Below are 13,056 nucleotides of genomic sequence, written 5' to 3' on the forward strand. Positions count from 1 at the left end.
TAAGTGCCTTCTCACTTGAGAGAGAGATCATGACTATATTCACTAAGTGCCTTCTCACTTGAGAGAGAGATCCTGAACTTCATCGGCTTTGTTGAACCAGGGTAGCTTTCCCTGGATGCCTTTGATTGGACATTTCTATAGACTTGTTTTAATTGGGACATTTTCTCAGCCTTAGAACTGTAAACTAGCAACTTATTAAATTCCCTTTTTAAAAGCCATTCTGATTCTGGTATATTGCATTCTGGCAGCTAGCAAACTAGAACAGCTCTACCTGTTCACTGAGGGTGAAAGTCACCATCAAATATGGCACCTTAGTATAGTGGTAGAAGTTACTGCTAATAGTCAGCATTTACAAAGGGATGCAGTCTCCTTACTGGCCTCTGGCTCGAGGTCCACCTGGCCCTGGGCTGAGATGCAAAGCCCAAACACAACCAATACAACTATGACTTCAAAGTGTGAATATGTGGTGCCTGCCCATGCAAAAAAAAAAAAAAAAAAAAAAGTGTGAATTTGTACATAAGATGTCACGACTATCTCTAGGATAGCTGGGACTTTGAGAAATATGAATTGTTATTTAAGGATAAGTACAAATAATATTACATGAAAAACTCTCCTTGAATTCTTTCTTTATTTTGGATACAATTAAACTCCTTCATAAAAAAAAGGACTGATAATTTATTTCTAAATCATAACTGAATAAATGTGTAGTAGAATTACATATTGATTCAGAGGACCAGTTCCCAGGGTTTTAGATTTCTATAAATATGTTTAGTTGTAAGGTCTGAAAAACTACGATCTAAACTGGATAAAAGAGTTTTGTGAAGTAAGACCTTTGTCCATATAAATGTCTAAATAGAAAACAATGGAAAAGGCACAGTTAATTGAGAGGGGTTGTCCTTCTAGCAAGTCTGCTTTATCAAAAGTAATAAGATGTTTTGGGGGAGTATCTCTCCTCATTCAAATTTCAGGCTTATTTTCTGGAAAAAGCACCTCTAGTGAACACAGCTTTTTTCTTCAAAGGAAGAAAGGAACGGTGGAAGGACAATTGTCCCTGAGAGATCTGGGCATCCAGGATAGGGCATCATCTCCCCAGGACTGTCCTACAACTCTGCCTCATAAGTCTGTCTCTCCTCCACACCAATGTCTTGTTTTTGACCATAATTCATACGTGGGCTGATTGAGTTGCTATGACTGCCCAGCTCCTAAAACTAAGTTCCTCGTGTGGCTTTCTTCCACAGAAGCAAACCAATGAGGAAGTAACAAACTACTCTGATTCAGTGTTTTTCAAATTGGAGCATGGTGTGGCTGTCAGGAGATGCCTGGGGGTAGACAGCAGGATAGCGGTAGAGCTCATGGGCGAAGAAAATGGTGGGCCGGATTACTGATAGCATGGAAAGGTGACTTGGGAAGTGGTTTTGATGGAGATAAAGAAGATGATACAGGAGATATTAAGAGGATAAAGAAAATGTTTCTTAAAATCTCTGAGGCCAGAGGCTATGGTTACTCATTTGTATCCCTCACAACTCTGAATAGAAGGTCTATGTCTAAAAGGTGTGTTCAGTAAATGGTGACTGAATGAAATGGTGGCTGTGGAAACTGAAGACATAAAAATGTCCCTTCCACACAGTCCAATTTTGAACTGTGTCTTCAGTTGGATACATTTTGTAATCATTATTTTTATCATACTGAGTCTCAGTTTATTTTTATTTGTATAGATAGAAATAGTTTTTCCCTTGGCACCCTCCTTATTTTCAAACAAGTTTATGGGTTTTCCTGTTGTGACTTGAAAAATAAACAAATCTTTGTGGGCTTAGAGTAACAAAGGAAAATTTCAACTGAACTGAATTCCTCCAATAATTCCCCCTAAACCACACATCCAAATCATATGCCATTTATTCTTTTTTAATTTATTGGTAGAATAATTACTGACTTTCTCTTAGAATTATTCCTTCAGTTTGAAAATTCTTTATGAACTTTATTTTATCCTCTTGGTACAGAATACATCAATGGTATGAAAAAATAATGAAAGGAGAGTCAAAGGTTTCCATTTTTTGGAATAACTGAGTTGGAGTGATGGTTATTTTAGTTCAGATTGTCATAACTGAGTTAAAATTGCATCCCCCTCCCTCCATTAGTTGCTAAGGCTTGTGTCTCACTTGGTTTACATTTTTAAACTTCCATTTTTTATCCTACTCTGACCTCTTGTCAGTATCCGTATCACCCCAGCGGCCTTTCTGATGGTGACAGTTCCTGACTTCCTTTTCAGGATCCAGTGCTACCAGCACATTGTCTGGAGAGCTTCTCTAGCAGCAGGCAGCAAATGCTTCCTGTGCTGCCTCCTCATTTCTGGCTTCCCCCAATACTCTAATCCTAGTTGTATCTGTTTTCTTCTCCCCTAGACTGTGACTGATATCCTTGAAGGCAGAGACCTCACACAATTAATTTTGGCAGCCTATAAGCTGAAAAAATGTTGAATGATTTCATACAGTCTAACTGGATGATGAATTAGGTAAAAAATGATTGCATGGTCACCCTTGATGTGTATGAGGTGTAATTATTTCACAGAGAGGTCAACGGCCCTCAGGAATGTCTACCAACTTCCTGGAGTTTTTAAGCCACAAATCTAAGTCCACTTTTCCCCACTGTCACATCTCTTAAGTGTTGGATAATCTAGGGGAAGCTCAAGGAATATTTCCAAATGCAAGTTTCTTGGTTTCTACCAAGATGCCAAGAACACAAAGAGCAGATGCTTAATTGAGAAAAATCAGAATAAATTCCCAGGCCTTGCCATGCCATGGACTGGTGCAAATCAGAGGCCAGTGAAACAACACTACTGCCCTCTCAGTGATTCTTAACTGGCGGGTCAGGTCCAGAGTTTTTGAGAGAAAACCTTTAAGTGGTCAACCAATGTGGAAACAAAAGGAAACAGCAAAAGTCAGAAATGAAAAGTAAGAAAACAGACAAGACCTTGCATGTATGATCTTGTCAAAGACCAGCGAATCTCTCCATTGTCCTTTTCCTCACAGGCCACGAATGGAATATTCAATCAAAGGCCTTGATTTACTTATGACTTATTAGGCTGCTCGCTTGATGTGGTCAGAATTAGCCACCACATGTCCAATCAGTTCTTATTTAATACCAATACAGTGTTTTGTGTTAGACAAACGCAGACTCTATCATACAGTTCTGATGAATCATTGTCTGCCTTGAAACTGACAATGCCTGAAAATACACTGTGCCTGAATATCAGTGCCTGAAAATACACTGATCTTAGTTCAACTTGAATTTTTCTATTTGCAATATTAAAAAAGTTAATAATCATAATCTAAGCCACAGGGGAATATTTTACCAAGATGAAAGGAGTATGTTTTTCTTTTAAGTACTGCCCATTACTCATATTCCAGTGTATGTTGATAATGATTGTTATGTGACTTAAATATGTTTCCTTACCTTTAAAGAAATATAGCATTTAGATGCTCCGTGAAAAAATATAGAGCTGAAGAGTTGTGATAGCTTGAATCATTAAGAATTAACCCCAAGCCAAAATACATTTTAGCTGACATCATAAGGTCTGAAAAATATAATAACCCATTATTTCATGCATCAGATTTGATCTTGAACTGTCATTTTAGTTTAAAATGAAATATTTTGTTTTTTATTTTTAAGTATTTTTGGGTTTAAAAACTTTAAAAATTAAAACACAGAAGTTAATAAGTTAAAATAGTTGACACGACACGTCTCTAATTTAATGTTGATTTTTAAAAATTTTGTAATAAAGTACCATGCCTTTCTACTGCATTAAAATATTAGAAAATGTCTAAGATTAAGTTTCTGTATGAATAAATACATAAATATTCTTTTAATATAAGATAAAGGTACATCTTTGTGCATTTAAAAAATTCCTTTAACTATTTGTCATATTGTTGATTTAAAGTGTGTCATTTGCTGCCCAGGTTTTTGTTTATAATCTTATCATTGAATTATCTGTTTACTGCTTTATTAGTTCTGCTTTAGCTCAGGAATTTATGCAATGTTCCTCAAAACAGGGACCATGTGGTAAAAGGGGTTCGCTAATAGTATCAAAATTAAGTTAATTTATCTCTTGAAAAGACAAGACAATTAAATCATTAGCACGTCTCCCTTACATATTAGACTTGTAGAGCTTTGTCTTGGCAACTCTGAAGCCCACAAATTTAATTTCCTATGAGCTAATAGCACTAATAGTCCCACCTCACTTCCCAAGTCCTATATATGGTCTCATGGATTTTCTTGTGAAGGATAACCCCATGGTAGCTTTCAGCTCTCTGGCTTGATCTAAATATCAACCAACTGACCATAAATGTTTTCCTGAAAGGATAGTTATAAAATGTAAGCCTATTGAGGGAAAATGAAAATAAATTACCATTTATAGCTTTACCTACTAAGACAGGTAAGAGAACGTAATTAAAGCAATTGTTTAGAGTTGGTAACAGAACCCAAACAAGGCCATATTTAGTAGCCTTGAGGATATTCTTCCAATCAAGGACATTTACTCTTTTTTACCTTTATCAGACACAAAAAAGTAACTCAATATTGAGTATCAGGATGGGGACAGGCAGTGAGAAAATGAAGGCCAAGTTTGAAAAAAATCCAAAATTTCCTTAACAGGAAGAGACCTGGAACACACAGTTTTAAGACATTGTGTTCCATAGGCAAAAAATAGTATGGGGCATATTTTGCTAAAAAAAAAAGTCCCAAAGAGATGTGATGAACATGAAAATTTCTGAAGGTTCTTTATGAGAAAGAAATATTCTCTTAAATCATTTCATTCTCATAAAGACTACTAATTTTTTCCTGTGATATAATCAATTTCCTGGCACAGTTTTTTCTATTATACTCAAGTTAGATTTGTTTATACTACTGCAGTCTAGAGCAGCACTCTTTGATAGAAATATAATGAGAGGGTTGTAATTTTAAATTTTCTAGTAGCCACATTTAAAATTTTTTTAAAAAGTGAAATTAACTTTAAAAATGTTTTATTTAACCCAATATATTATTCTTTATCATTTTAACAAAATATTATCACTTTAACATATAATGAATATAAAATTATGAGACAGTTTACATTTTTTTGTATTAGTCTCAAATATCTAATGTGTATTTTACACTTGACAGTATATCTCAATTTGGAGTAGCCACAAAATGCTCAAGAGCTACATGTGGCTAGTGGTTGCTGTATGGACAGTGCAGAGCTAGAGAGACTTTTTTTTTCCTTAAAAATTTGATAATCTACATACTTTTTCTTCTTCAAACTTTTCATCAATGACATTTGTTTAGTGTTGATTTAAGTGTTAGTCTAGGACAGCATGCATCTGAATTTCTGTGTAATGATGCCTGACATTGTATTTGCTAATATATAATTCACAATTACATTAAACAAAGAGAACAACTCTCAGGGGTTCAACAATCTCTGAGTTCAGGTCATCTGGTCAACTCTTCTGCTTTGTTCAGTGTTTTATAGATGGTTTCACTATAGTATATTTGGCTAAGTCCCTCTAAAAGTTGAGGAACATATTACAGTGATCACATAATATTAAAAAAATGCTTGAATATAGAACTATTCTACACTTACAATCTGTTGATTGTACCAGTTATGGGCTCAGTGTTTCAGAGAGGGAGATCTCAACGACTGACCCCAAAGAACAGAAATTAATTTCAGACACCTTGGGAATCCATGACCTGAGTAGCTAGCATCAACGTACCACTGATGAAGATCAGTTGGTAAATTCAGCTTCATGTAGCGCTGTTATAGGGGCTTCACAGGGGACACTGGGACAAACATGATCCAAGACACTAACACATTCACACAGGATAACAAGTAAGAATATGGTAGGGTACACAGACTGGGTGCTGTGGTCGCCACGGGAAATACTCACTTTTTCAGATCATTCTGCTTCTTTTGGGTTTGTGCACGCCACTGGTGTGTAGCAAGGAAGAAAAGCCACTTGTGTGGAAAAGTGTATCAACTAACAAATGTGCATTTGACCGAGAAATGACTGTACCACAGCTATCGCTAAATTAATTCTGAAAAATTATCAATACAACAGGTACATTAAACTTTTATGAATCAGAACCTTGTTTGCTGATTCATAAACTGGCCAGTATGCAGCAAAAATAAGATGCATTGAAGAGAGCATTATTTGATCTTCATGCAGTAAAATTTTAACTAGGACCTCAAATTCAGTTAATGCAACATTAAACAGATCAAAGAAGGAACTTGGTACACACAAATGTTCTGAATATGAGAAAACGGTAATTATCAGAATTTATTTTATAAATTGAAAAGTCAAAAAAATTATTTTGCCTTAAAATTTAAATGTAAGCTTAGGAGATAATGGCAATTTTGGACAGTTGAAAAGGATTACTGGAAAGTGCATAGAAATGCATGGTTTTAGGGAAAAAGAATTTGGGGGACAGGAGCCTGTCCTAAATTGGGATTCCTGAGACAATAGGTTGCAGTGCAACTGTGCCAATTGAAAATTTGAATAGGTCCTCTCTACTGATTTATATGAGTCTGTCATTAGCTGAGAACTCTAAATATTTGTCTCCTTTTGAGTAATATTCACCTGAGGAACTGTGGGGTGAGTATTTTGGTTGTGGGATTCTACAAAGGTCTGACTCTGAGAGCCAGGAGATCAACCTAAAGCATTGTGTATGTTTTACTATGTAAATTAAGTAAAAAATGGAGAACTTCGTAAATATCAAGCAAATTTTTTTCAATTAGTACTATGTGTCATTGAGAACGAGGATCTCTTCTTTATGGATGAAAACATAAAATGTATCCCAAAGTCCTGGGAACATAAGTTTTTTTTTTTAATTATTCAAATTTGATGTGATATGTTGTTATATAATTTTCATTACTTACAACATAGTGTTTAGAATAAAATAAAACCACACATGTAGGAAGCAGCTGGAGATAAGATCTGCTGGTATTCTAAAAATAAGTTGTCATAATTTAGCTTTTGATATAGATGCCTTTCACAAGGACTGTAAATGGACATTTTTCTAATTCTAGATACGTTTATATAATTGGAATCGAATCACTGCATTTACCATTACATTAGGGAAAAATGAGATGTTTAAAATAACAGTCTAATCTAAATTATAAGATAAATGCAAGTAAAAATATTTTTCATTTAAGAATTTAAAACTGGTAGTTCCACAGAGTGGTGATGAATATATTATAGATATTTATGTGGGTTTTACAGGGTGTTTCAAAAGTCCCTGAGGACATACAGTATTCACAGCTTCAGTGTGTCTTTGCATACAAATGCAAACTTCTTATTTCTACTCGCTATAATAAATGCTGAAAATGGCCCACATGTGCTTATAATAAAGATGATATTTTTGTTGTCAAGATCACTGAGCATAAGAGGTCAGAAATGCCATTTTCTGCATGGGGACTCAGGAACTTCTGGCTCATTCCTGTAAATTGGTAATCCACATAAATATGTATAGACAGATATGTAGTATGCATAGTCACAACATAAAGATATTAAACATTTAAGAAAATTTAGATATTCTACCGGTAAACTGACATATGTATAAAATATAACTTGTATTTATTTATAGGAATTTGAATTTTGTTGTTGTTGTTCAAATGCACCATTGGCTTAATTGGCATTTTTTCCCAACACTATTATCAACACTTCTTTACAGAGAAGCAACATATTCCAGTTGCACGTACATTTTCTTTCTTTTTAAAAAAACTAAAGTTGAGTGATGAAAATTAAGATCCACAAATAAAGTAACTGGGTGGAAGTTTCCTTTTTAAATATCCATTTTGGTTTTCAGTTTATATTTGATCACTGTTTCAATGAGACTGTCTTTCTTTAGAAATGGTTCGAGTTGATGTTTTTCTTTTGTTTAGTTGACCATCATGCACGCCTGACGCAGCACATATGTCAGCTTCCTACAGGAGCCCTATGGGCTGCCCACCTGCGGTGCCACAGCTAGGAGCGGCTTCTCCTCGGCAGACGCCTCCCGCGGCAGCTCCTTCATCACCATGGCCACAGCCTTATCTGCCGCCCTAGAGCCTTTGCCCTATAACGTGAAACCAACAATGACTTGTGTCAGGAGCAATCTTTCACTTATGACTTATCACAAGATACTCTACTGTTTAGAGACCAGTTCAACATAAATGAAGATAGAGGCTGCGGAAGTGAATCTTGAGGCTTTCGGCTGAGGAGAAAACACAAAGTCTGAAAAGAGATTACATGTGAACTTTGAGTTACCTATGTTTTCACCTTTACCGCTGAAACATTCGATTTGATTTTAACATCATATTTTATATGGGTAATAGGTTTTAAGGCAATTTACATGAGAACATAATTTTTATGGTATCAGTTTAGACGTCCTATGGGTTGCCTGCTATGTTCACTTATAAATTGTGGCTATGTAATCCTTACATGTTTTGAATGACAATGAGGAGTCTGAGACAGAGTGTAGGATTAGGAGCGCTCTTAAGTGGTCTTTGGTGTCATCTTTTTTGAGGGAGTTAGGCATAAAAAGAGTAAAATTTATCATATATGCTCTAAACATTTTTCAGTGGCCTAATAGCACAGGAATGTACCCAGCTCGTTTTGTGGATATACTATGACCTGGGTGGAAAAAAAAAATTGTAACCCTGAATGTTTTTGAGACCAAGAAATTTTATTTGAATTTTAGAAATGAATTATAATTAGAGAATCCTTTAAGTCCAGATGTAAGTAAAAAGTTGATTAAGAATTGAAGCATTAATACACATATAAGCCAGCAAATCCTACACTGTCTATTTCATGCAAGCAGAATTATCGACAATAGAGAGATAGGCCAGCTCTCTGTCTTTTGAGTTTAGAAGATTGCTGCGTTTTTGAGAGTAGTTATGACATAATGGGGAAAAAAAACTGAGTAAAATAGTTGCTTTCCAGCCCAATTAAAAACATACTGTGTGAAAATTAAATAATCTAAGGACTTTTGAAATAAAAGGACTCCAATTTTCTCAGCAATCTGGGCAGAGCCTCCAGGAGAAAATAATTTTATCCCAAGTGCATATATGAATGTTTGTGCTGTAAATTTACCTCAACTACAAACGTGGCATATAGAGATATCACAGGCAAAGAAAATGGACATATGGGGGTTCACTGTCTGTAAAGGAAATTAAGCGCTAGGGTCAATATTAACTCCAGAGGATAATAAATCTTGAGAGCTTCTATGCAACGAAAAAATGATCAGACCTCATTGCGCGGGCTTTAGGTATACAGACGGCAGGTTTACTCTAAGAAGCAAAGCATGCCCATTTTCATAGGTGCTGCCATGCTAAAATGTAAGCTAGTAACAGCTTTTATTTATAAGAGGAACAAACAGAAACTTTCTTGATAGTAACTAGATTTAAAAATGTGTGAATCCTTTTTACAATGCGGAAAGTTTGTTTTGACTTAAGAACTAGTTTATGGAATGACAATATTGTGTAATTTCCCAGATTGAATGTGGAATACTAGGGATTTTATTCAGCATATATGACAGTATAATTTTCATATGTGTTCTGAAGGGTTATATGGCCACAATCCTTAGAATAACTGATTTCTGGAAGAATAAAGGGAAATAATGATTTATTGCACGATATACTGGGGAACAAAATGATCCCAGGTTTTTTCTTTATTTAAGCAATGTGAATTTTTAAAATAGAGGTGCATACAATTCTGTATTCTGGGAAAAGGTTTATTATGACACTAACAAAAGGTTCAACATTTTTCAAAATATAAAAATTATTATATGACATTACATAGTATAATCTTAGTACATCTTTATAAGCTACACTCATTTACAGGTGAAATGTACCTTATAACAAATTTTTTTGAGGCTTATTTTTTTCAAAAAGAGCAAAATCATCTGTGAAGAATTCTTTCCATGCTCCAAGAAGTTCTAATGGTATAGCAGTAAACAAAGTGGCATGCTTATATTTAAATCCTAATGTATTTAAAAGAGCAAATCTAATGTTACAAGGTATAATTTTGAAAAATAACACTTCAAACTCTTGGACTAATAAAAACAAATGTCAATTGATAAGCATCTCAAAGCTTTCAGGTTATTTATCAATCTACCATTTATTTGAAATGCTACCAATCTATAAACTACATATATATATATAGTTTTCACATGTGCCACTCTAATAGCTAGAATTAGCAACGGACATGCCATTTCACTAAAACAAAAACAAAAACAAAACAAAAATTAGTCCTTTCATGCTGAACTCTAGAACAAAGCAGTGGTCAGCTAGAAAGGATATATAATAAACACATGCGGTGCTTTTTATTTCTTGCAGGAAAAACCCACCAAAGCCAGGGTCAGGTCACTTTTTTGAAGACAGTGCCACTTTTTCTTCAAGGTTACACCTACTACCTGAAAAGAGTCATGACATCCATGTTAGTGCCCACTTGCAACCTTTTTCTCTTTACAGCCTTTTGGCTTTTGAGATAACACCCACAAGTCTCACTGTTTGTAAGTTTGATCCCGTCCGAGATCAGATGGGAAGTTCTACTGTGGTTCCAGGCATATTGTCTAAAACTCTGGCCAAAATTCCAGTCGTGTATCAAAATGAGATTTTCCCCCAGATTGTACTGTCACCTCCACCTGGTATCTTAAAATCAAACCATGTTATTTCTGACTCATCTGTTTATCATTTGGGATAAGGCTCCTAAAATTAAGGACCTGGTTGATAATTGATTTGGCAATTCATGACACTGTGCAAGTTTGCTTATCTGCAGCTCTGCAGGGCTGACAGTGATACAACCGTGCAATTTCTTTCTTTTTTGAGTCAGTGGCTTAACGCGTTCTAAGAAATAGAGACGCATGATTTCTCAGACTTCAAACTTAAATTTCTCAATATTACCACAGTAAGGGTCAATATTGATCTATTATTTGAAACAATACAAAGACAAGCAAAAATACACACTCGTGAATATGAATACAAGTGGATTTAGACTACATTAAGTCTGCTTGCTTTTATGTCATTCTTAGCAGCAACAGAAAAGAATAATGAAATTTTGGAAGTTGATCATCACATTGTGATACCCTCCAGCCACGATTTCAGCCTACTTATTCTCAAATAATATTTCACAGTCATTTTCTTCCCATTTCCTTGGTGAATTTCTTGAGATATTTCTGACTGGAAAACTATATCTATATAAGGAGAAAGTTCTATTTTTCTTGGTGCTCCTGTGTATTTCGCTTTTATTCCTTTCCAGTAAATGCATATGAAACGGATAGCTTTTTAATCACTTACCAGTCGTTGGGAATAACCTTTATTAAAAATTTCTATAATATGACCAGGTATAGATGAACAAAACACCACAGTAAGTATAGCAATATTAAGAAAAACAAAATTTAGTTCTCTCTTTTTTTAAAATATAGAATGCAAGAAAGAAAGCATGAAATATTGGAAGACACAGGGTCCTCTCTGGGTCCCAGGCTGAGGTCCCACCAGGCATCTTCAGATGAGGAGCAGGTGACTCCAGGGCCTCGTACTGCTTCCCAGGGAAGGGAATGAAATTATTTTGAGAAGCCACTATTGCCTGGGAACACTGCACGATGTTTATATATTTTTACTTATGTGATCGCACAGTAATTCTGCGGGGTAGAAATTATTATCTTTGGTATGTGGTTGAGGATGTCAGAGATGGCTGACCACGTCTCAGTATCATTGAACAGACTGGCTCTAAGCACACCAAACATTTTCGAGGACTATTTTCCTTCTTCAATCTGGAAGCCGTCAATAAGAATCAGCCTTCCCTAACTGCTCTCACTAGCACATTTCAAAAAAAATGCTTTTGTGTGTTTTATCTTTTGGAATACTCACTTAACATAGTTCATATACACAAACTTCTTTCCATTCTGTAGATCTTAGTAGATTTAAAAGGTTTAGCATCTTTCTAAGTCTTTTTAAAATGCTAACTAAAGGCTATTAAATGCCATCTTTATGAGGATTTTTCCAAGATCTATTTTGGGTGCATGAATTACTTGAAGTGTGCACTTCCACAGTGACATGTCCGTTTTCAAAAGCAATTTTCTATCTCCAGATTCTGTTACTGCTGCTATGGAAACTGAATTTAAACATGATTTTTATTATTTTTAAGCTGCTGATAATGAACCAGTGTTTTTAATCAGTGACATTAAACAGCAAAATTGGGATACATTAAATTAGGGGAAGAGTATTACTATACTAGACATACCAGCTGACCCTACACTGTCCCAAATATGAACTTGAAAATAGCCTTCCTTTCATGTTGATTTTAAAAATTAATACATATTGTTGCCAAAAATTTGGGGAAAAAAGATATAAAGAAAATAAAAAGAACAATATTTTTATACATTTTCTAACATTTTATATTTTACTTTTGCAATATTAGAGATCACATAGGTTCTTAGGATGGTCGTGTTGAAGATAGACATACTACCATCAAGTTCACACATGAATATATCGAATAGGTTTTTTTCATAAATAGATATACACATAAAAATAGATACCTGCCCTCTATATCATTTCAGCCACATTGCTTAAAATGAAATGGAATTCAGCTTTGTATATGTCAAAAAAATTATACATTGCATAAGTTCCAGACCCTGGACTTAAGCACCTGTAAAAAAATTGATGTAAAAAGGCTAATTTGTGATGGCTGACCTTATCATCACATGCAGCGCCAGGATAACCTTCTTTTACTGGGGAAGGTAAATGTCACAGTAAGTGTCACGATCTTTTCAAACTTCCAACAGGGGAAAGGTCACGGGGATGTTCTGCCGTGCCCTGGAGATCCCTGCGTACAGTTTGTGTCCTTTCCTAGCTAAATGCATCCCTGTGGATTTCTTCCAACATACACCAGGGTTCAGGCCGTGCCATTCTCTCTGTCACAGTTCTTTAACTCGCCCCTCCCACCTCCATCCAATGCAATGTCTTACATGTTTTTTAAAAGGCACAAAGAGGACTCAGACTGGGAGTCCTGGTCAAACACTGTTTCTAAACATCCTCAAGGAAGCCACAGC

At 35.2% G+C, this 13,056-nt stretch overlaps 1 protein-coding gene across 3 annotated transcripts in view; it reads right to left on the bottom strand.

Annotated features, from left to right (window-relative positions):
* Positions 1 to 13,056, bottom strand: part of PEX5L (peroxisomal biogenesis factor 5 like) — a 178,309-nt gene that overhangs the window by 93,642 nt on the left and 71,611 nt on the right. Inside the window, exons 3-4 of one of the 3 annotated variants that reach the window (XM_077161140.1) lie at positions 10,354 to 10,419; positions 7,978 to 8,082 (exon numbers count right to left, since the gene is read on the bottom strand). The exons of 1 other annotated variant lie outside the window; for it this stretch is intronic. In XM_077161140.1, coding sequence (XP_077017255.1) covers positions 7,978 to 8,082; positions 10,354 to 10,419 — 171 coding nt within the window. The remainder of the gene's footprint in view (positions 1 to 7,977; positions 8,083 to 10,353; positions 10,420 to 13,056) is intronic. One more of the 3 variants, XM_077161138.1, reaches the window with a different exon arrangement.

This window comes from Tamandua tetradactyla, chromosome 5 (genome assembly GCF_023851605.1).
Source record: "Tamandua tetradactyla isolate mTamTet1 chromosome 5, mTamTet1.pri, whole genome shotgun sequence".
Classification (NCBI taxonomy): Eukaryota; Metazoa; Chordata; class Mammalia; order Pilosa; family Myrmecophagidae; genus Tamandua; species Tamandua tetradactyla.